The sequence below is a fragment of the Equus caballus genome, chromosome 26 (genome assembly GCF_041296265.1).
Source record: "Equus caballus isolate H_3958 breed thoroughbred chromosome 26, TB-T2T, whole genome shotgun sequence".
NCBI lineage: Eukaryota > Metazoa > Chordata > Mammalia > Perissodactyla > Equidae > Equus > Equus caballus.
This window is the reverse complement of record NC_091709.1, coordinates 20,477,864-20,500,846: the sequence shown is the minus strand read 5'-3', so window position 1 is coordinate 20,500,846 and position 22,983 is coordinate 20,477,864. Positions and strand designations below refer to the sequence as shown.

Genomic DNA, 22,983 nt, shown 5'->3' with positions numbered 1-22,983 from the left:
CTTTTCTCCCTGTTTTATTCATTCAGTACAGATGAAATGCTGCTGAATCCTGGGAAAACACTAAGATCCAGCTCCTTAAAAAGCACTTAGTTAAAAAATTTTCAAGTGAAAACAAAAAATGGACCCTCTGATGGCATAGTATCCAACTGCAGTTTTTACAAGCTAAATAAAAGAAACTAACAATTAGCAAAGAAAACAATATCATCTATTGAAATACTTAAAAGTCATTTTGATAGAAGAAAAATATAGAGGCAAGGAAGACATGATTCCTTCTATTCTATAATGTTGTCTACTACTCATGAATACAGAAAGACTAATTTTGAAAGCAGAGCAAAACAATCACAAAAAGTGAAATATAATAAAGAAAAAGACAAAGGAATACAATGTGCAAACCATAGATTTTAGTGGAGGAAGAATTCTTAGTTTAAGGATTCTTTGGGTGTACCTGGACCACAGCTGAGATCACTGTTGGTAAATCAAAGAGAGGAAGCCTCAATATGTTAAAAAGAGAAATTGACGTGAACACTTTAGTGGCCGTTAAAACGTTTCCTTCATCCAGTAAGAAATAGATGCCAAACGTTGCCAAGGACACCTAAAAAATAGACTTATCTTATTTTCTTCGATTATTCAATGCTAACAACATTATAAGTTACAGTTCCAAAACTTAGGGAAGAAAATTTTAATAATCTTTTGTTGCTGTTGTTTACTGAAATTCAGTACTATTACTGAAGAATATAAAATAAATGTTTGGCACAGATCATACAATGACATCCTTGAGACCATGTCATGCAACTCCCTTCTTTAAGACATTTTATGTTCTCACTTGAGTTATTATTCCCATTTATAATGTATACCAGCTCATATTTTCTTCAAAATGGAGACGTTTTCTGGAAACTTACTTTCCAGTGGGGTGTGCACACATCCTGACAAATATGTAACAATTATACTTTCCTTGTGTCATAAAATTAACTGAAGAAAGTAAGAATAAATCATGGCTGATAAGATTTATATTTGCTTTTTATAAGTTTCATGTAGAAAAGGTGGAAAAGTTCATTTATGCATGAAAATGTACTGACTATATATCATGTACCTAGGATTGGCTTAAGCAAATGGTTCTTGGACATTTTTACCAAAGTATTCCAAATGTAAATATCACTTTTATTTTCATAATACCGATGTTTATTTAAATAGAATATAATAATATTTAAAATTATCAAAAAGGGAGACGTATGGAACTTCTCCTGACCCCATTGCCACCGAGAGTGGTAACTTTCATTAAAATTGATGCTTCCGTTATACGTGGCTTGGTTATCTTTCGGCTTTCACCCATTGGTTCATACCTCAAGGCAATTTATACCCTAATTAGCATGGGATTCCCGAGGCTTACCTGGGGTGACAGAAAGAGAATGACCTCAGTCCGTATCAATTCACCCCAAAATACTAATTCTATAACTTTGAGGATGTTTCCAAACTACTATGGACTTCCATTTCCTCTTGTGATGAGAAAAAGTAATGCCTTATTGTCGTAAGAATGAAATAAGGGAGCGTATATGACTTGTCCTGTACTCAGCAGAAACACTTAATACATCTTACTTTCCTTCCCAACTCCATATAGTATGCGTTTGGGTCTTGCTTAACAGGGATTAATCAAACAGATCAAGATGTTTTAAAGTTGAAACGAAACTCTGAAATATAAGTTATATTTTTTAAGAATTAAGAAGGCATATGTTGGATGTGTGAAAAATTTACAAAGTAAATCTTATTATATACAAAAAATACAGACCAATGAGAATGCACATAATATTTTTCTCTTCTTTAAAACTTTTATTCTCTAATCTACATAAATTAATAACTGCGTTTCTTGAAAATTTTAATTCAGATATAGAAGTTCTCGCTTTGGACACCTTAATTACAGGTAATTTGGAGGTGAATCTGCAGATCACATTTGAAAATCAAAATAGGAAATATTATACACACTCACCAAGAAGGGAATGCAAGTTAATGTCAGCATAGAAAACACAGCAAGATACCCAGCTGATTTTTGAATTTCCAATTCCTGTTCTCGAATTTCAATAATTTTCTTTTTGTAGGAGGGTTCCCATGCATAAAGTTTGAGAATCTGTAAAGGAGTCAGACAATGACTATTTGAGAATCAATATCATAGAAGAAATAAAAAACATGCACACATACAAACATGCACAGTATACCACACACACACACTCATATAATTGTAAAGGTAAAAAAAAGATGACACACTCATAAAGTAAATTTCTCCTATTTTCAACTGAGTCAAAATATTTCCTTGAATTATGGTTTTATTGCGGTGGGTAGATGGGAGGAGGAAATCACCATCTCCCCAGCCTCATGTCCCTCTTACCCACCAATAGTTTATTCTTGAGCCAAGCTTTGGCAACATCCCAGCTCTCAGCATGAGCTCCATCGCGGTTTCTGTCTAACTCAATCCTGTCGCTCTTCCTGCTGGTCCAACTCTCACTTCTGTCTACTCCCCATTTCTTAATAGCTAAGCTCCTCTCCCTGGCCTCCCAATTTCTTGAAGATTGATGTTTTGGGACTTCAAGCCATTTTCTGAAAAATGACTGGTGTTTTGAGATTGTAAACTATTTTCTGAGATGGTAAACATTGAGAAGCAGGATCTTACAATGGTTCACTGCATGTATTTTGAAGTGAGATAGACCTATATTCAAATTCTAGCTGTATCTCTTTGCGATGGTGAATTTTACGTGTCAACTTGGCTAGGTTATGGTGCCCAGTTGTTTGATCAAATACCAGTTTAGATGATGTTGTTAAAGTATTTTTTAGAAGTGATCGACATTTAAATCAGTAGACTTTGGATAAAGCTAATTACCCTCTCTAATGTGGGTGGGCATCATCCAATTAGTGAAAGGCGTTAAGAGAAAAGACTGAGGTTCCTGGAGGAGGAAGCAATTCTCCCTCTGGACTCAACATTGCCACATCAACTCCTCCTGGAATTTCCAGCCTGCCCTACAGATTTCAGTCCTGCCACCCCCCACAATCATATGAGCCAATTCCTTAAAATAAATCTCTTTCTCTCTCTCTCTCTATATATACAGTAGCCCCCCCCACCCCCCCCACCCCCCCCACCCCCGCTTATCCAAGCTTTCATTTTCCTCGGTTTCAGTTACTTGCAGTCAAACAAAGTCGGAAAATATTAAATGGAAAATTCCAGAAATAAATGATTCATATGTTTTAAATTGCATTGTTTTGGATAGCATGATCAAATCTTGCACCTTTGGGCTGTCCTGTCCAGGATGCTAAGTCGCAGTGCCTACATCATTCACCTCACTTCATCTCACCACATAGACATTGTATCATCTCACACTGTCACAAGAAGAAGGTGAGTACAGTACAATAACATATTTGAGAGAAAGAGAGACTACATTCACATAACTTTTATTACAGTATATTGTTATAATTATTCTATTTTATTGTTAGTTATCATTGTTGATCTCCTACTGTGCCTAATTTATAAGTTAAACTTTATCATAGGTATATACGTATAGGAAAAAACATTGTATATAGTACTATCCATGGTTTTAGGCATCCACTGGGGCTATTGGAACATATCCTCCATGGATAAAGAGGGACTACCGTACATCCATGTGTCGCTTAAGGACTGGGATACATTCTGAGAAATGCTTCATTTCATCATCATGTGAACGTTATAGAGTGTACTCACACAAACGTAGACAGTACAGCCTACTACACACCTAGGCTACATGGTACTAATCTTATAGGACCACCCTCATATATGCGGTCCATTGTTGACAGAAACATCATGAGACATATGACTGTATATATATATATATATTTACACACATCTTATTCATTCTGTTTCTCTGGAGAACCCTAAAAATCTCTCACTGGCTCTGTGAACTTAGACATGATACTTAACTGCTCAGAGAATTTGTTTCCTTTTTGTAAAATGGGGATGAGAAATTTTTTTCTTGAGGTTTATAAGAATGATATGAGGCAAGAGACATAAAATGGTAAGGACAGCGTGACATACAGAAGATGTTCACTAAATGGTAGCTCTTATCATTATCAGCGAGAAGCTATATGGCACCTGTTATCAGTCCCCAAGGATGTTGACCATCCACACTTTTAAACAATCCTAATTGATTGCCACTTTGACCTCTACCAACATTCTAGTGTGTATTCACTGCTGTGACTGCTATTTCAAGTCTTGGATGCTGAGGAAATTTTTTTATTTTATCCACACTGTTCTAGTCCTACTGATAATACAAATTTCTTTTTATGAATATCAATATTTAAAACCTATAAACATACATGGCTGTACTTTTTATGGATGCAGTGGCTATCAATTAACCCATGGAGTGGTGCAAGATGCATTTGGATCATATTAATTTGCGGGTGTACGACCTTATAAAATAAACTGAGTTAGATTTCAGAACTACTTAAGGCTACTGTTAATTTCAGACAAATAAGTGGATATCAGTCTCTTTTCAAGGTATCTTTAATCTAACAATGTCTTTCATCTTGGCGATTTACAAGTTTGTGAAAGTTCTACACAGCACAATACAGCAGAGCATTTATTAATTTTAAGGTGAATCAATGTGTACACATAATAGGTATATCCTGTGTATGTAACCACAGACATACCAGACAGAGGGAGTTTCCTATGCAGTTGTCAATGCCAGAAAGAAATTCCATGTGGGCTTCACAAATTTTGCCCTTTAGAAAAATCTGGTAAGGCATAATCCAGGTGCAATAGGATTTGAAATTATAGATGTAAAAGTTCATGAAGTTTCACTTATTTTATCACAGAGAAAATATTAGTGGCATGGGGCGGGGGTAGCTTTCCTAGGGAACAAATAGTTTGCAACACGTTTTTGTAGAATAGCGTTTGTATGATCATTTCTATTCCACATAAAAGAACCCGGATGGCAGCTCATCACTTCCCCCATATAAATCTGCCTTCACACTGATGACTGAGTTATTGCCACTCCTGCCTACTTCATTCCATCTCTTCCATCTAATCTCTTAAAACAAATAATATCTTGTGCCTTTTGGAATATTTGTGTTTTGTTGTTGGGTGAGAAACAAAAAGAAAACACCTGAATTTTATTTAGTTTTATTTAAATGCCATTTTAACAATAAGGATTCTTATACATTGGGAATTTGAAATACTCTCCCAACAATTACACACATATCATTACTTCGATATTGAGAATGGTAAAAAATTCATTTATTGACTAACTTATTGCTATATTCTAAATAGTTAAATTAAAAGCAAATCCCTTTTATATTACCTTAATTCCATGTAAGATTTCATTGAGTAGTTTTATCTGTTTATCTTTGTTCTTCGTTTGGCTTTTCTATTTAATGGAAAGAAAATGAAAGCATATTTGACAAAAGTTGCTAACACTTTAATTGACATGGCCACAGCTATTTTAAAAACACAATCTATTCCCTCTATTTCATATAATATTTAGTTGAAGAAAACCATCTTACAATATTCATACAATATTATTCTTTTGATAATGTTAGAAAATAGCTACAAATAGATATTTTAAAACTTAAAAGTAGCCAGCAGTAGAGCAAAAGCAAGGTGTGTACTTTCCAAAATAGTAGAAAATATATTTATTTTGATATAATTTATTTAAAATTGAATAATGAAATAATAACATCCATATTCTAGTAAAATGGGATAAAATTCCCAAAACTCTAAATTATACATGTATACATACATATATATATATATATATATATATATAACAGAAGTATCACAGGAATGAAAACAAAGGTCTCTATATTGTAAACACACTATCTTGTATGTTAGCAGTACTCTGGAAATTTGACTAAAATATATATTTTCAAATACTGGCTCTTCTTTTCTGCACATATTATGTAATTATTGTATATTTATTTAAATATTTAACATTTATATTATTTTATATTTATCATTCTTTGGGTATTGCTTCTTAGCACTTTCTTCCAATAATAATGCCACAATTATGTTACATATAATAATAAATATTTGTATATCTAACAAAGTACACGTCTAGAAGTTAATATCCACATTACTGTTTGTGTGATTAAAGGTGTATTTTCTGTTTGGTATATTTCACCATAATATTGCATTCTCTTTGAAGGTTTTAGGGCTCTAGATTAAGGTCCCCAAAATGTATTTCCATTCCTAAAAATTTGACTTTAAATTATTTAAAATTCAGGATATTTTTTTGAAAAACTTATTTAATGGTATTCATTATAATTATAAACAAACTTATTCTAAATACTAGTGTGTTCAGTAATTCATAATTATGTGCTATTTTCTAGTTCTCATCTTTAAAGACTAGTCATGTTTTCGGCAATTATTTGAAAAATTCAGAAAAATATAAAAGAAGACGTAAATTCTCATTGCAAATATATTAAAGTAATAATTGAAAAGTCTCCCTCCTTCCATCTAATTCTTCCCTATAGGTAACTATTATTAAAAGACTGGTGTTCTATCTCTAGATTATTTCTACGCTTATACAAATACATCTATATCTATATATCTTCATTTATTTATTTCCATCATACCCATGTGCATAGGTATATTCACATTTAAAAGATTGGATTAATGATCTATATATACATATATGCATAATATACACATCTGTCTCTCCTTACAGTGTGATTTCCTTCAGCACAGGCAACTATGTCCTGTGTCTCCATCCCTACGGTACAGCATAGTACACACTGTCTGGCACATGGCAGATGTCAAAAAATATATTGATAGTAAGATGAATCATTGACTGAATGTAAAGGAAGAGTAGTAAAATTAATTCAGTCAAGCATTTAATCTCCACTTGCTGCACGCAGTCACTCCTTGCTCTCTTTAGCCCACCAGCCTCGCTGCCACTATTCGGGCGACCCAAGCACACCCCTACCTCTAGGCTGTGTGCACAGTGTTCCCTTTGCTTGACACACCTTCTTCTCAGACATCACATGGATTGCTCCTTTACCCTGCTGACATACCGTATCCTTCCTAAGGACTTTTCTGCCCCTGTATGTGAAATGACACTCTCTTACTCTGCCACCTTATCCTAATTAATTTTTCTTCACACTCAAATTAACACCAGGCATTATGTTATATATGTATTTACTTGCTTGCTTGATGCCTCTCCCCATCAACAGCCCAAAGAGAGCTGGAACTTGTCAGTTCTCACTGCTTTACTTCCTGTGTCTGGCACAGGACAGAGGCCCAATCAATGTTGGTTGAATAAATGAAGGATAAATCTGGATTATTTCCGTGTATAATCTCTATCTTCCATATATAGAGAATTAGCAAGATGGTTATTCGCAAATCAGAAAACTCAGCTTCTGTTTGACACACGTAACATGAGGCAATCATTTTCTTACCTTCAGCTTTTTTACTCTCGTTGCAACTAAAGCATTTATTGGTATAACGAACACAAGAACTGCCACCCCTGCTAACACTGCTGGCCCCAGCTCTTGCCAAAGCAGTGACACGGCCACCAGGATCTGAAAAGGGGCTGACCAGAGGAGGTTGAGGTTTGCTGTCAAGTCCATGAGCTGCTGGGCATCTGCTGACATCAAGTTAATAATTTCCCCAGTGGAAAACTTTTTTCGAGAAACATTAGATAAAAATAGAGCCTGGAAAAAGAGAGGCAAAATATTTAAAGAGTTCTGTAGATCATGGGGCTTCTTTACAGTCAAATAATGGTAACTCTTAATATCAATTTTTAATATATTTAGGAAAATACACAAGACTATTTATTTGGATCACTTAATATTAAGACATGTTTTTTAATGTTTCCAGAGCAGGAAAATACAATTCAATGTATACAGTTTTAAAATTCACTGTATATTGGTAGAGAGTAATATTTGGGTTCCCGAGCAAATATGTTCACCAAGAACGCTCTACAACGTGTTGATGGCAAAATTACAAAAGAAACCTATTCTAGATTTCTAGCAGTGAGGCTCCCCTCTATTCATTGGTATCCCTATAATGCTAAACCATCCACACTTTATCAATACAAAGTACACAAATGAAGACGTGAATATCTAATGATTGCTGATGAATAGTATCATGCTTGAAACTGTGAAAAATTTTAAAATGATACTGTCCCAATTCTCAAGGAAATTATAATGTGTTTGTGAAGATTCCCCCCCAAACCCACCCCTACACACAGTCCGCACACAGGATGATCATAAGTATAAAAATGGCTAAGAAGGGCCATGGGAATTTAGAGGGATGAGAATTTGGAAAGGCTTCATGGAGCAGATGGAAATACATCTCTTCTTCTAAGGCTCAATTCTCACTTTCTCTCTGTGAACGTTATGTAATATTTGTACATTGAATTCAATATCCCCACGCTTAATTATTGGTAACTTCTTACTAAAGTTGACAGTAGAATTCACTTATTTCATTCTCCATCCATTTAAAATTCCCAGTGAAATGCATAAATAACTGTAAAAGTAGTGGAAAATTGGCATTTGTGCTGGAAACCAGGCAAAAGTCCATTACTAGGCCAAAAATTTTACAGAATTTCCACTACATTGATGTAAAGAGAGACAGGAAAGGGAGCTGGGGCTAACAAGAGCAAATGCGATACACTAGGCATTCACAGTCTGTTTACTCAACAAATGAATAACACACAGCCAAAGGAAAAGCTCATCCAGAACACGAGCAGGCAGGCCTTCAGAGGAACTCTCCTAATGTTCCCTAGCTTAAAGCAGGGGGCCTGAGTGCAAGGGGAAGGCCATGGGGCACACCGGACGGACTGCACGGCCCTGGGAAGTTCAAAAGGTGCCAGGATCCCCCTAAGCGCTGTGGCTACGGCAGAGTTCAAGCCTCGTTTACATTTTTGCACAGCAAATTGGAAACATTTCTGCTACTGCCTAGAAAGGGGGACAGTTGTGCTGATGATGAAAGAGAATGAATATTACTGCCAGAAAAGGAAAAACAGGAAAAAACACCAGTCACAGCAACAGTTAAGCTTCTAGACACATCTTCTCCAAATGTAGCTTTCTTTTAATTCCATAAATATTTATTGAGCACCTACTACATACATACGAGGCAATATTCTAGGAGGTGGGGAAACAGCAGTGAATGAAACAGGTAAGAACCCTGCCCTCGGTGGGCTTACCTTCTAGCAGAGGGAGACGAACCATAAATGACAAACATAATATGTAAGTCAAATGTAGCTTTTTAATCTCCCCCTAATAAGTTACTGACCACCTAATGTGGCCAAGAAAAACAACAGAAATCCAGGAAATGTAATTTGCATTTCATTAAGTCTGTAACATTTTTTTGAGAGGTCCATTGATCTCTGATAGAATCCATCTCCAACTTATAATTATAAAGAAATATAAACTATTTCTCCCACACTTCTAGAAAAAAAAGATAAATAGTACTTAGTATTTATGAAAATAGTAAAATATTGAGCAGTTCCAAGTAACTAAATTATGCAAGGAATCAAATAAATGCCCTTCTGTTGGAAAAAGATATCACAAGAAACATGAGAAAATATTTGAATGTCTCTTTGCAATCTTTATGGTGATAGAACACGAGAGCCATCAAAAATGAACAATAAGAATAGTAACGGGGCCGGCCGAGTGGCACAGTGGTTAAGTTTGCACGTTCCTCTTCTCAGCGACCCGAGGTTCTCCTGTTCGGATCCCGGGTGCAGACATGGCACCGCTTGGCAAGCCATGCTGTGGTAGGCATCCCACATACAAAGTAGAGGAAGATGGGCGTGGATGTTAACTTAGGGCCAGTCTTCCTCAGCGAAAAGAGGAGGATTGGCAGCAGTTTGCTCAGGGCTAATCTTCCTCAAAAAAACAAAAACAATGATTAAAAAAAAAGAAGATAATGTTGCAATGGCTACAAAGGATGTGTGGAAATGGTACTTTGATATGTGTCCATTGAAAATATAAATTGCTCCAGACTTTTTGAAAAATATTTGAAATCCCCATTAAAATTAAAATTATGTCCATCTATCTTTAAGCCCAGCAATTGTGCTCCTGTGACAAAACATAAGTATACACAAGGATGTTTTTTGCACCATTGCTCATAGTGTGAATAAACTAAGGTTATAGACATAAGATGGAATATTATGTAGCCATTAAAATGCATGATTAGTGTTATGCCAGTGAGACATTCAATTGTTGAATAACAAAAAAAAGAAATTTTTGAAAAGAATATGTTTACAATGTTACCCAAATTCTAGAAAACAAAGAAACCCTCTCCAAAAAAAATGAAACCACATGTACTATGAGTGTAGATCGTAAGCAAGGGGGGAAGTGAAATAGAAGACAAAATGACATTAGTAGGGGAAAAGTATAGTTTATATATATGAAAGTCTCTTCTATGCATTTATTTAAACTTATGTTTGTGTATAAGAAAAAATGCACTTAAAAAATTAAATCAAAGAAATTAAATACAAAAAATAAATCGCAAGGAAATCATATTACAAAGTATTTTCTCAATACTTTTGCTCGTGATATATTATTAAGCAAATAATAGATTATAAAACAGTATATGTCAAATAGAATGTATGCATGTAAAATAATACACCAATACTTATCTTTGGAGTCTAGAATTACGGATGGTTGTCATTTCTCTTTCATATTTTGCGCATCATATACATTCTACTCAATATACAAAAGAAAATTCTCTTTAAAAATTAATTGCTTTCAAAATATTAAGAAAAAGAGTAAAGGGCACTGTGTAATTGGATTTGTTCTGCATGGGATTTTTAACATTAGGAGCACTGATTTTTCTTTCAGTATTTTTTCTGCCAAATAAACTTTTACATTTCTGTAAGGTACAAAATTCACAGGCCGCGAAGGGCAATCTAGCTAGCACTTATTGCTAAATTACACAGTCTAAACCCCCTTTTTTTTTACATGAAACAACTTGAAAGAATACTGTAATATGACACTGCAATTACAGTGGACAGTGCAACATGTTCTAGAATTGTCTAGTAGGAAGGATTTAATCTGATAAAAGAGAGAAAGCAAGACTAAGGTAAAAAGAAACAACTCCCTCTGTAAAATCTGAAACAATGTAAAAAGTTGGGAGTTTATAAATACTCTTCTAACCAAAGGAAAATTAATTAATCTTCATTGAACAATTATATTGTAATCATAATCACATCTAAGAAATGCTGTTATTTTTAGATTCCATCCAAATTTAGATTCCTTTTCTACAATGTTTACATTTCATTTGAATCCTAGTCCACACACACACACACACACAAGCACAACCCTGTGACTTACCACTTTTTGAAACTTCATTCATTTCGTTTACAGAATTACGCTCTAAGAAAACCCAGACGAACCAGACATAACTCCCAGCCTCAAAAACCCCTTCTACTGGCTGAAAATATCTTGATCATAACAGAGCTCAATTCACTAATATTTCATTTTATCATTTGACGATGAAATTTGTTTTGCAATTTCACATTCTCCCTCTTATATATTTCTTCCTTTCTAGACTCATGGCCATGGCCCTAGTTCATATCTTCACTTCCTGAACTCTTGAAATAGCTCTCAGGTACTTCTTATTTCCAACCCTATTTATTTTCAGTCTTTTTCTCCTGATCATTGACCCTATGGCTCAAATGAGTGCCAATTTCCTATAGAATTAAAGTGTATTTTTACAATGTATCTTTCACGGTTCTTAAAAAAAACCTGCACTCCTTTCTGTCTTACTACCCCACCCCTCCCCATCATCCTGTACACAAAACACTGTCTCTAGCTAAATTAATCTACTCAAAATTTTCTGAGCAGGGCTTGTACTCGTTTCCGTACTTTTCCTCCACCATGTATTTCCAACAATAGAGCCTTTGCCTCATGCAATTCATCTTTCAGACCCACATCATGCAATATTATGCAATATTAACCATCCTGTTTTTCCTGGCCATCCTGGCTATAAGTTATAGACATCATATAATTTAGAGCTGGAAGGGCCCTAAAACTTCCTATCCCAGTGGTTCTCCACCAGTGGTTACCATACTTTCAGTGAGACCTGGTGAACTACAGGCGGACCCTCAGAACATCTCTAAGGATTCATTCTTCTTCAGTTCCTTTGTATGCACATGTATGCCAGGATTCTCTTTCTGACTCCAAATCCAAAGCGTAGGATTTGGATTCTGCCTCTCCAGCTCCTGACCACACTTAAATATCTCTATTTTAAAGAATGTAACTAAATTTATCAATTTTCTTTGCATCTTATAATTATCATAATTAAGGTAAGAATAAACTTTTACATTGCAAACGTAGATAGTCTAGACACTGAATTACTATCCAATATAGTAGCCAGTAGCCAGGTGTGGTTATTAAATTTAAATTAATTAAAGTTAAAATTCACTTCCTTAGTCTCACTAGCCACATTCAAAGGGCTCAATAGCCATATGTGACTAGTGGCTGCCAAGCTGGACAGTGCAATATACAATATTTTTTAAATTTTTAAAAATTTTTTTAGAAATCAGAAAGCTTTTTTATTTTTATTTTATTTTTTTGTTATTAGTTTTTTTATCATCTTTTTCAGATACCTTATAGCCTCACTTTACTCCTTCAGTGGAAAATAGCACTTTGGTCTCTAACCCAAACCTGTTCTCCCTGTCAGTACCCCATGCTCAGAATCTCTCGTCTTTTCTTTTTCTTTCTTCCTTTCTTTTTTTTTTTTTTTTTAAATTGTGGTATACAGACATATAACATTATATTAGTTTCAGGTGTACAACATAGTGATTCAATATTTGCATGCATTGTGAAAGGATCACCACAAAAAGTCTAGTTAACATCCATCACCATACATAATTACAATTTTTTTTCTTATGATGAGAACTTTCGTTTTTGGTGAAGAAGATTGGCCCTGAGCTAAAATCTGTGGCAATCTTCCTCCATTTTGTATGTGGGTTGCTGCCACAGCATGGCTTGATGAGCGGTGTAGGTCCACACCTGGGGTTTGAACCTGTGAACCCTGGGCTGCCAAAGCAGAGTGCGCCTAACTTAACCACTACACCACCAGGCCAGCCTCTGATGAGAACTTTTAAGATTTACTCTCTTAGCAACTTTCAAATATGCAATACAGTATTGTAAACTATAGTCACCATGCTGTACGTTACATCCCCATGACATTTTATAACTAGAAGTTTGTACCTTTTGACCACCTTCATTTGTTTTTAAAATCTCAAAAGATTCTATCAGACAGTGTTTGATGAAGGAATGACCCTAGACCACCCACATTAAGCCCAGGACTAACTGATGCTGCTTTTGAAGCATACTTTATTTCTTAGTCCTCAAGAATTCTCACGGAGGGGCTGGCCCAGTGGTGCAGTGGTTAAGTTAGCACGTTCTGCTTCTTCGGCCCGGGGTTCTGCCGGTTCAGATCCTGAGTGCGGACCTACGCACCGCTTGTCAAGCCATGCTGTGGCAGGTGTTCCACATATAGAGGAAGATGGACACAGATGTTAGCTCAGGGCCAGTCTTCCTCAGCAAAAAGAGGAGGATTGGTAGCAGATGTTAGCACAGGGCTAATCTTCTTCTTCTTCAAAAGAAAGAATTCTCACGGTGCCTTCACCAATGAGCTAAGTGGTGACAAAATCTGAGTTTTAAGACCCACAAACTCCTAAAGTGATCAAGTGGAAAGAGAGCAGGGTTTTTCCCACAAAGCTTAAAACTATACTCCCTGAACTTTATTCCAAACCAGTTGCGGTTATGTGGATGGACAGAGAACAAGAAAGTCCTAACACCTTCCCTCCTTGCCAAGAAAATGGTCTACAGCCAGCTTTACCCGACTCTAATAACAAGTCCCTGACAAAGTAGGTCCAACATCAGATTAACATGGGTCATCTGGTGCCACTATGAGAGCCATTTAGGATCTTGAAGTTATCTAAATAGGATAGAAAGCCAAATTCTAAAACCTATCAAGGAGAAGGGAAATTTAACAACCCCAATTAGTCCTGTAGAGGGAAACTTCCTCTGGAAGGCGGATGCAGGCTAAGAGACTCAGAAGGAAGACTTGTCTTATAACATTGCCAGCTGCGCGTGCTATCCCAACAATACAGGTTGTAATGCCTTCTGCTGCTTGTTTGATGGGCTTGGAATTAAATCATAATCCTGGTGGCAGGATCCACTGAGCTGGCTTGATTGCTGTTCTCCTTTGATCCTTGAGTGCCCTTTGTTGTTAAACAATCTCCAAGGAACCATATGGTCTCACCCTTGTACTCACTGTTCCCTCTTCCATTATCTCCAGTCTCTTTGTCCCTGCAACGGACTGGACCTACCACACTTGATTTTCCTTTTTATTTTTGACAGCTTGCCCTAATTTCTACTGCACTCCACTCTTTTATGCTGGTAAATCCACCCGAATCCTATACCCAAATTCCAATGATCTAATCATTAAACTGATTCCTAGACTCTATCTTTCCTTCATACTTGGACTTCTCAGAATTTACAGCCTCTGGAGTTACAGCTCGGGCAGCCCCTCTGACCCTGTATTTGGGCCGTGCTCTACAGAGCCAGCTCTGCTGCAAGTTCAACTCCCATTGCCTGGCTCAACTGGTCCCGGGTCATTCCAGGATCTCCAAAACCACTCTATGCCCCCAAGTGGGTCCAATAGGGCCAAACAGCCTCTAATGCTTTATATCTAGCTGGGCCCAAATTATAATACTTCCTCCCACTTTTACAAATTCTACATCTCTCCCAAAGACCATTTCAAGGCTTCCTTTCTGTGTGAACCTTCCTTAAGGGCAGGCCATCATTGTAGATTTTCTGCTCATCAATCTTTAAAAGATCTGCATTTAGTTCCACACATTGATTATATATGCTAATAATTCCTCCCAATTTCTTGAAGGTAATGGCTCATTTATTCATTTACTCAGTCATTCAACTTTTATAAAAACGTATAAAAGCCACTCTCTTAGATGATAAAGGTACAACAGGTAAAAAAGTTTATATTCCAAATCTTGAAGAGCCCACAATTTACAGAGGAGTACAGAGTAAGAATGTAAATTCACCTGCTTATTGAATAACTCGATGACAACTATGGGGGCGTGGAAACTCTTTATTTTTATTTTATTTTTTTACAGTAGCCATCAAAACTATTTATTAAGGGCCTATTAAAACTCAAATTTCACCTTTGGTTTTGATTCTGGAAAAATTAGACAAACACCCGTGATTTTAAGACCACACCATTGACATTTTTGTCATTGATTTTGGGATATCGGTCATGTGTCCTTATTATTGCAATATAATTCCTGTCTACTTCAATCCGTCTTTTTTACTTCTTTTTTTTTTATTGAGTTAATGATAGGTTACAATCTTGTGAAATTTCAGTTGTACATTAATGTTTGTCATTCGTGTTGTAGGGGCACCACTTCACCCTTTGTGCCCACCCCCGACCCCACCTTTCCCCTGGTATCCACTAATCTGTTCTCTTTGTCTACATTTTTAAATTCCTCATATGAGTGGAGTCATACTCAGATTATCCTTCTCTAACTGGCTTATTTCACTTAACATAATTCTCTCAAGGTCCATCCATGTTATTGCAAATGGGATGATTTTGTTCTGTTTTACAGCTGAGTAGTATTCCATTGTATACATGTACCACATCTTCTTTATCCATTAGTCTGTTGATGGGCACTTGGGTTGCTTCCATGTCTTGGCTATTGTAAATAATGCTGCAGTGAACATTGGGGTGCATGGGACTTTTGGAATTGCTGACTTCAAGCTCTTTGGATAGATACCCAGTAGTGGAATAGCTGGGTTGTATGGTAGTTCTATTTTTAATTTTTGGAGGAATCTCCATACTGTTTCCCATAGTGGCTGCACCAGTTTGCATTCCCACCAGCAGTGTATGAGGGTTCCTTTTTCTCCACAACCTCTCCAACATTTGTTACTATTAGTTTTAGATATTTTTGTCATTCTAATGGGTGTAAGGTGATATCTTAGTGTAGTTTTGATTTGCATTTCCCTGATGATCAGCAATGATGAACATCTTTTCATGTGCCTATTGGCCATCCGTATATCTTTGGAGAAATGTCTGTTCATGTCTCCAGCCCATTTTTTGATTGGGTTGTTTGATTTTTTGTTGTTGAGTTATGTGAGTTCTTTATATATTATGGATATTAAGTCTTTGTCTGATATGTGACTTGCAAATATTTTTTCCCAGTTAGTGGGTTGTTTTTCTGTTTCAACCCTGTTTTCATTTGCCTTGAAGAAGCTCTTTAGTCTGATGAAGTCCCATTTGTTTATTCTTTCTATTGTTTCCCTTCTCTGAGAAGACATGGTGTCCGAAAAGATCCTTTTAATACTGATGTCAGAAAGTGTACTGCCTACATTTTCTTCTAGAAGCCTTATGGTTTCAGGTCTCACCTTTAGGTCTTTGATCCATTTTGAGTTTATTTCGGTGAATGGTGAGAAAGAATGGTCAATTTTCATTCTTTTACATATGGCTTTCCAGTTTTCCCAGCACCATTTGTTGAAAAGACTTTCTTTTCTCCATTGTATGCCCTCGGCTCCTTTGTCGAAGATAAGCTGTCCGTAGACGTGTTACTTTATTTCTGGGCTTTCAATTCTGTTCCATTGATCTGTGCACCTGTTTTTGTACCAGTACCATGTTGTTTTGATTACTGTAGCTTTGTAGTATGTATTGAAGTCAGGGATTGTGACGCCTCCCGTTTTGTTCTTTTTTCTCAGGATTGCTTTAGCAATTTGGGGTCTTTTATTGCCCCATATGAAGTTTAGGATTCTTTGTTCTAATTCTGTAAAGAATGTCATTGGGATTCTGATTGGGACAGCATTGAATCTGTAGATTGCTTTAGGTAGAACGGACATTTTAACTATGTTTATTCTTCCAATCCATGTCCGTGGAATGTCTTTCCATCTCCTTATTTCGTCGTCCAATTCTCTCAGAAAGGCCTTGTAATTTTCATTGTATAGGTCCTTCACTTCATGGAAACTCTCTAACTGTTTATAATTATGATGTCAAGAAAAGGCTCTGGATGGTAAAGAGGTGGTAGTTAAAACTGTATTTTCAGAAAAGGACAAATTAAACTTTAGGATTATGCCAGGTATAAGGAACAGCAAAGTTGGGTGTAGGGTAGGGCTTAGAATGAAAGAAAAAGGTAGATTGTAGAATGAAAATTATCGTGAAAAGAGAAATTTTCTTGATACATAAATGTAGACAGCCATGAACATATTCAGTTCCATTCACTTTCTGAGGAGGAATTTTGTGACGCAACAATAGACAAAGAACATCATTTAAATTCATGCATTAGCGTTGACTAGAAGTTTCAGGGACTATGGGGAGAGGGCCCTATAGAGAAATTAATGCAACCAATATTGATGAGTCAAAGTCCTTTTAAAGCAAAACAAATGTATATTCAAAAGGCACCCTAAGAACTTTTTAATATGGTCTCCTATTTTCCTAGTCCTCTTTTCTTTTTTTTCCTTTCTTTATTTTTTTTTAGTTTTTGAGCAAGAATAGCCCTGAGCTAACATCTATGGCCAATCCTCCTCTTTTTGCTGAGGAAGATTGGCCCTGAGCTAACATCTGTGCCCATCTTCCTCTACTTCACATGTGGGACACCTGCCACAGCATGGCTTGATAAGGAGTGCATAGGTCCGCATCTGGGATCTGAACTGTCAAACCCCAGGCCGCTGAAGCGGAGCGTGTGAACTTAACCACTTTGCCACCAGGCTGGCCCCTCTTTCTTTTTGTTTGGTGAAGAAGATTGTTACTGAGCTAACATCTACGCCAATCTTCCTCTATTTTGTATGTGGGACGTTGACACAGCACAGTTTGATGAGCGGTGTGTTGGTTCGTGCCTAGGATCTGAACACGTGAACCTGGGCCAAGAAAGCAGAACATGTGAACTTAACTACTACACCACTGGGCTGACCCTTAGTCTCCTTATTTTACAGCATGTAAAAGAACAGTCCATTTAGAAATTGGGAATTCCTTAAATTTTTTACCTTTTTGTAGATCAGTCCAATTACAGCTGTCTTAATTTTTGCTGAAGTAAGGATGTTAAAACGTTGATATTGCTGAAGGATCAGAGTTTGCAAAAAGACTACAACAAAAAGCGCCAATGCATAACCATAGCCACTCCAACCAAAATCTGGGCGGTGTTCACAGAAAATGATCATTTGCCTGAATGTCGTATAAAAATTGTAAAAGAGGAAGAAATGTTAAACATCTGAAGTAGTTAAACACTTGAGAATCCAGTGTTGTCAAATGCTACACAGACATGCACACACACATGCATACAGATTCGTACTTCTTCTTCTCTGCTTGCACAGTTTGACCTTCTGCCTTTATTTTCACTCAAGCATTGCATAATAAAGTAAATAAAGCCGACAATTATTTCCACAGGCTTGTGGGTAGGAGGTTAGTTTCTAGTTTTCATATGGTAATCTCATCAAATAATTAATTCTTCTGGTCTAACTTCATCATAAAAGTTGAGACATAGAGATATTTAAATTTTTTTTTTCAAAAACATGCATTTTGTCAAATGCAGGGAAATGTGACAATCAGAACTTAAGTAGCGAACTTCTTAGAGTGGTACACAGACATGGTCTTTTTAAACACCTGAATTATATCTCACTTCTTGTAATTATTTTTATCCAATTTTCCTCTCCTCCACCTTTCTTATTTCCTCTTAAGTACAGTTAGACAACGGGGTGGTTCTAATCATAGCTATATTGGTTGCTTATTGGCCCTCAACTACAAACGCTGATAAAAACTCAGAATGACTGATGTCCACTGTTAATAACATTATACAGTCTCGCCCTTTTTAAAACTGCATCTATGTGACCAAAAATAATAATTTTAAAAGACTACGTATACTCTGCATAATGGTGGAAACATCTTGGGCACATACTCTGAGAGGACAAATTAACATCATTTATTCTGCAGGCTCAGTTCTTGGTTTATTTAAATAGTTCCTGCTATTTTGTAGGCAAAAGATATACTAGTAGATGTTTTAGAAATGTACTTTTTTACTCTGAACTCTAGAGATGCAAAAATATACTTTGTCATTGTAAATAGCTATTTTGAGGGAACTTACAGGTTATTAGAACCAGAAGGAAACCATATGTAATTAGGTAAGACTATACCTAAGTTTGTTTCCAAGAATATTGAATTTAAAAACTCACTCTTTATGTGAGTTTACATTTTTAAAATGGGAAATAAGAAATAAATGCCTAAGCTTTGATCAATTTTATTGGCAGCTTGAACAGCTAATGGGAGAACAATTAAAAGCAATTTGTGTTGCCCAAATTGCTTTACAAACCAAGTACTTCAAAAGATTAACTTTATTAAAATCATACTTTAGAAAAATATATATACAAGCATCTCTAATACTACTATTAAAACCTCTAGTCACTGAAAATTATTTGGAACAGTGTCTCAATGACACTATTAAATGATCCTACATCCCACACAGACATAATAACAATAGGAGGTTGTGTATTTCTTAGTTGATCTCTGAGATGCCATCCATTGGGATACCAAATTATTCTTATAAAAACAACTCGTTAAATGACTTCTTGGTCTCAGAATTAAATTTTCTGAAAGAGGAGCCCCATTCCTCTTTCTGTGGATATACCTATGAACTAGAATTTCCTTTCTCATAAAATCAATGAAATGACGATCATTAGGTACCATGGGGTTCTACACATATTAATCATGAAATACTAAAAATAACCTGTGATCAAGGCATGGGATAAAACATAAGTCTATATTCATGATATCAGATATGAACACTCATATTTTTTTGTTTGAAATACACTAGAATAAAAATCCATATAAAGGGGGAAAGAAGAGTAAGAACTATAATCAATAAAAAACATTATCTCTTCTAGTAGTAAATTAGTGAAAGTATTAGTTTTATATGCTTGATTACTACACATATGAGTCATGATAATATGAAATTTATTCTTATTCTTAAAGATAGTCTTCCCCAGTAACTTTTCCTTATCAAAAGGAAATATAGATGTCTCAAAATGAGCTTTTAAAATTATCTCTGCCAGGCCCAAATTATGATCATACAAACTCATAAAATTCTTTCTGATCACTCAATTGTTCCTCAGTGGAAATTTTAAGGTTATGCAACTACTCTAGAATGAGGGTCTCCTGGAAAAGTATAACTTTGGATAAGCCTATTTATTCAGTATTCCATTCAGGCAATATATTAGAGTTCTACATGCCAGTCTCTTCTAGCAGCTGAGGATACAAAAATTGAATGACACAGGATCCTTTGCCTGGAGGAGCTCATAGTCTAGGCAGGGAGAAAGACATATCAACTGACTCATTTCAATGCAATATTGAAATTACTGTTTTGTGGGTATGGTCAAGCTAGTGTGTTATAAAAATGTGTGAGAAAATTAGGCAGAACATTCTCTACCCCACACCAAGGACTTAGCAATTCTTTTTAGTACCCCATAGACTGCAAATTTTGGAGAACACAGAGACAGTGAATTGCCAAGACACAGTGAGATTCGCTAATGAGTTTCTTGTGCAGGAGTCATAAGCAAATGGGAATCAGAGCATGACTAAGAATGGCTGGGAATCCCCTGCCACTCCTTCTTTGAGAAGTTGGATCCAATTCCTCGGATCTGGGCTGACTTAGGGATTTGCTTGACCAAAATAATGTGGCTGAAGTGACATTCTGGGATTTCCTAGCCTAGTTCATGAAAAGACTGCTCCGAGCTTCCTGGAATGTTTACTCTGGGGAAATCCAGCTGCTATGAAAGAAGTTCAACTGCTCTGAAACCTCTGTGCTCAAGCTAACTATTTGGAGAGGCTATGGAGAGAGACAGACAGACAGACAGATTGATAGATAGATATCTGGCCATTTCGCATCATCACAGCCCCGACATCAGGCATGTAAGTTAAGAAGACATGATGGACGTGCCAGCACCAACACACATGGAGAAGAATCAAGGTAACCCAGCCAACAGCTGGAACCAAGGCCCCAGACGTATGTCTCCGTTTGAGCTGCTATAGCTATCTCCAGCTGTTCGAGCTACTCAGCTAAGGGCCCAATCATTATGGAGCAGAGAAAAATGATTCCTATCTGAAGTCCTGATCCACAAAGCCAAGAACATAATAAAATCATTGTTTCATTGTTTTATGCCACTAAGTTTTGACATGGTTAATTTTGCAGCAACAGATAACCAGAACAGGGCAGGAGAGGAGGATGCTGGTCGATGCATCTCTGATAGATTTCTGGCCACAGATGAGATAATCCTATTGTATATGCTTAAAAATAACTGTGATATATGGAGGTGAGGGGCAGAGGCAGGGTAAAAAGAGATCTGTTGTCTTGTCTGTGGGAGGTTTTAATCCGGGAGACATTTAGCTTATACTTCAATAGACACGGGAGCCAAATAGAGACTTGGGGGTGAAAAATGAGCAGTTTTCTGAGAGCAATGAAACCCCTTCTTGCCTCGGATTCTCTGACAGCATTCTCTCTTGGTTCTCCCCTCTCTGCAGTAGCCACTCCTTCTCACCACCCTTTGATAGATTTCCTTGTCTTCACCAACTTTACACATTGAAATATCTGATGGTTTTGTCTGTGGACATCTTTATTTCTCTTCACTCACACTAGGGTGATCTCATCCAGAACAATGCCTTGACATAGCCACTCTAATTTGGAACAGTTCCCAAATTTATCACTCCAGCCTTTGTCTTTCCTAGCTCCAGACTTATCTAGACAATTGCTCACTCAACATTTTTACCTAGATGGCTGTCAGGGACCACTTCCTAGTTAAAGGATTCATTAGAAGGACTTTCAGGACTTAGCATATAGTCATACTCATGGCTATAATTTATTATAGGATACAAAATAAAATCAGCAAAGAGAAAAAGCGCATGAAGTGAAGTCCAGGGGAAAACAGGTACTCGTTTCCAAAAGTCCTCTCCCAGTAGAGTCACACAGAACATGTTTAATTCCAGCAACTAATTGTGGTGACATATGAAAAATGTTGTCTACCGGGCAAGCTTATTAGAGACTCAGCATCCAGGGCCAGCCTCGTCCTAAAACACGCCCAAATTCCAAACTCCCAGAAGGAAAGCAGGTATTCAGCATGGACCAAAGTGATTGTATAAACGGTTTGGACACAATGAGCCACTCTTAACAGTTAGGGTGGTGGGAACCCTCCCGAAATCCAAGTTCCAGTTGCCAGCCAAAGGTCATCCCTGTAAGCAGGTCTTTCAAAGCACAGCAGTCAAGTCTGCTGTGTTGATTCTTTTCTGCACGATGGCAAATTTAGCAAGTCCAAAAGCAAACTCTACTCTCTACTCTTTCCGGAGCCTTCCAGATCTCAGCAAACAGTGCCTCATCTACCTTGCGACTTAAGCAAAAATCTCTGAAGGCATCCTTGATTTCTCGCATCCTCTCTCAACCTACATTCAATCTATCAGTGTATTATGTTGCCTCTACCTTTAGAGTACAGCCAGAATCTGACCACTTTCTAACACCTTCATTGCTACAACCTAGTTGAAACCACCATTGCCTTTGCCTGGATTACCTCAGTCTTCCAACTGGTGACCCTTCTTCCGCTCTTGCTCCTTGTTACATTGTTTTTCGCATAGCAGCCAGAGTGATCCCTATAAAATTTGTCTCATCATACCAATTCCTGCTCAAAATCTTCCAAAGGCTTCCTTTCTAACACAGAATAAAAGCCAATATCCCATCCTATTCCATAAGGCCCTTCAAGATCTTTTTCGCCCCTGAACCTTTCTAAACTTAATCTGATGACTTTTCCTCTCAGCTTCTCTGCTCCAGCCTCACTTGCCTCCTGTGGATCTTGAAAGATCCAAGCATGCTCCTGCCTCATGGCTTTGCCCTTCCTGTTCTTCCTATTTGCAGCAGATATGGTCTTGGCTTCCTCCCTAACTTCCTTCAGGACTTTGCTCAAATGGTACCTTATCGCCAATGGCTTTCCTAACCACCTTAC

General features: G+C 36.8%; 1 protein-coding gene across 3 annotated transcripts in view; it reads right to left on the bottom strand.

The window, feature by feature from the left end:
* Positions 1–22,983, bottom strand: part of ABCC13 (ATP binding cassette subfamily C member 13) — an 82,211-nt gene that overhangs the window by 44,782 nt on the left and 14,446 nt on the right. For 2 of the 3 annotated variants that reach the window (XM_001498520.6, XM_070252278.1), the window contains exons 5-9: positions 17,995–18,172; positions 7,408–7,662; positions 5,313–5,378; positions 1,982–2,119; positions 446–592 (exon numbers count right to left, since the gene is read on the bottom strand). In XM_001498520.6, the coding sequence (XP_001498570.4) occupies positions 446–592; positions 1,982–2,119; positions 5,313–5,378; positions 7,408–7,662; positions 17,995–18,172 (784 nt within the window). The remainder of the gene's footprint in view (positions 1–445; positions 593–1,981; positions 2,120–5,312; positions 5,379–7,407; positions 7,663–17,994; positions 18,173–22,983) is intronic. The other variant, XM_070252279.1, reaches the window with a different exon arrangement.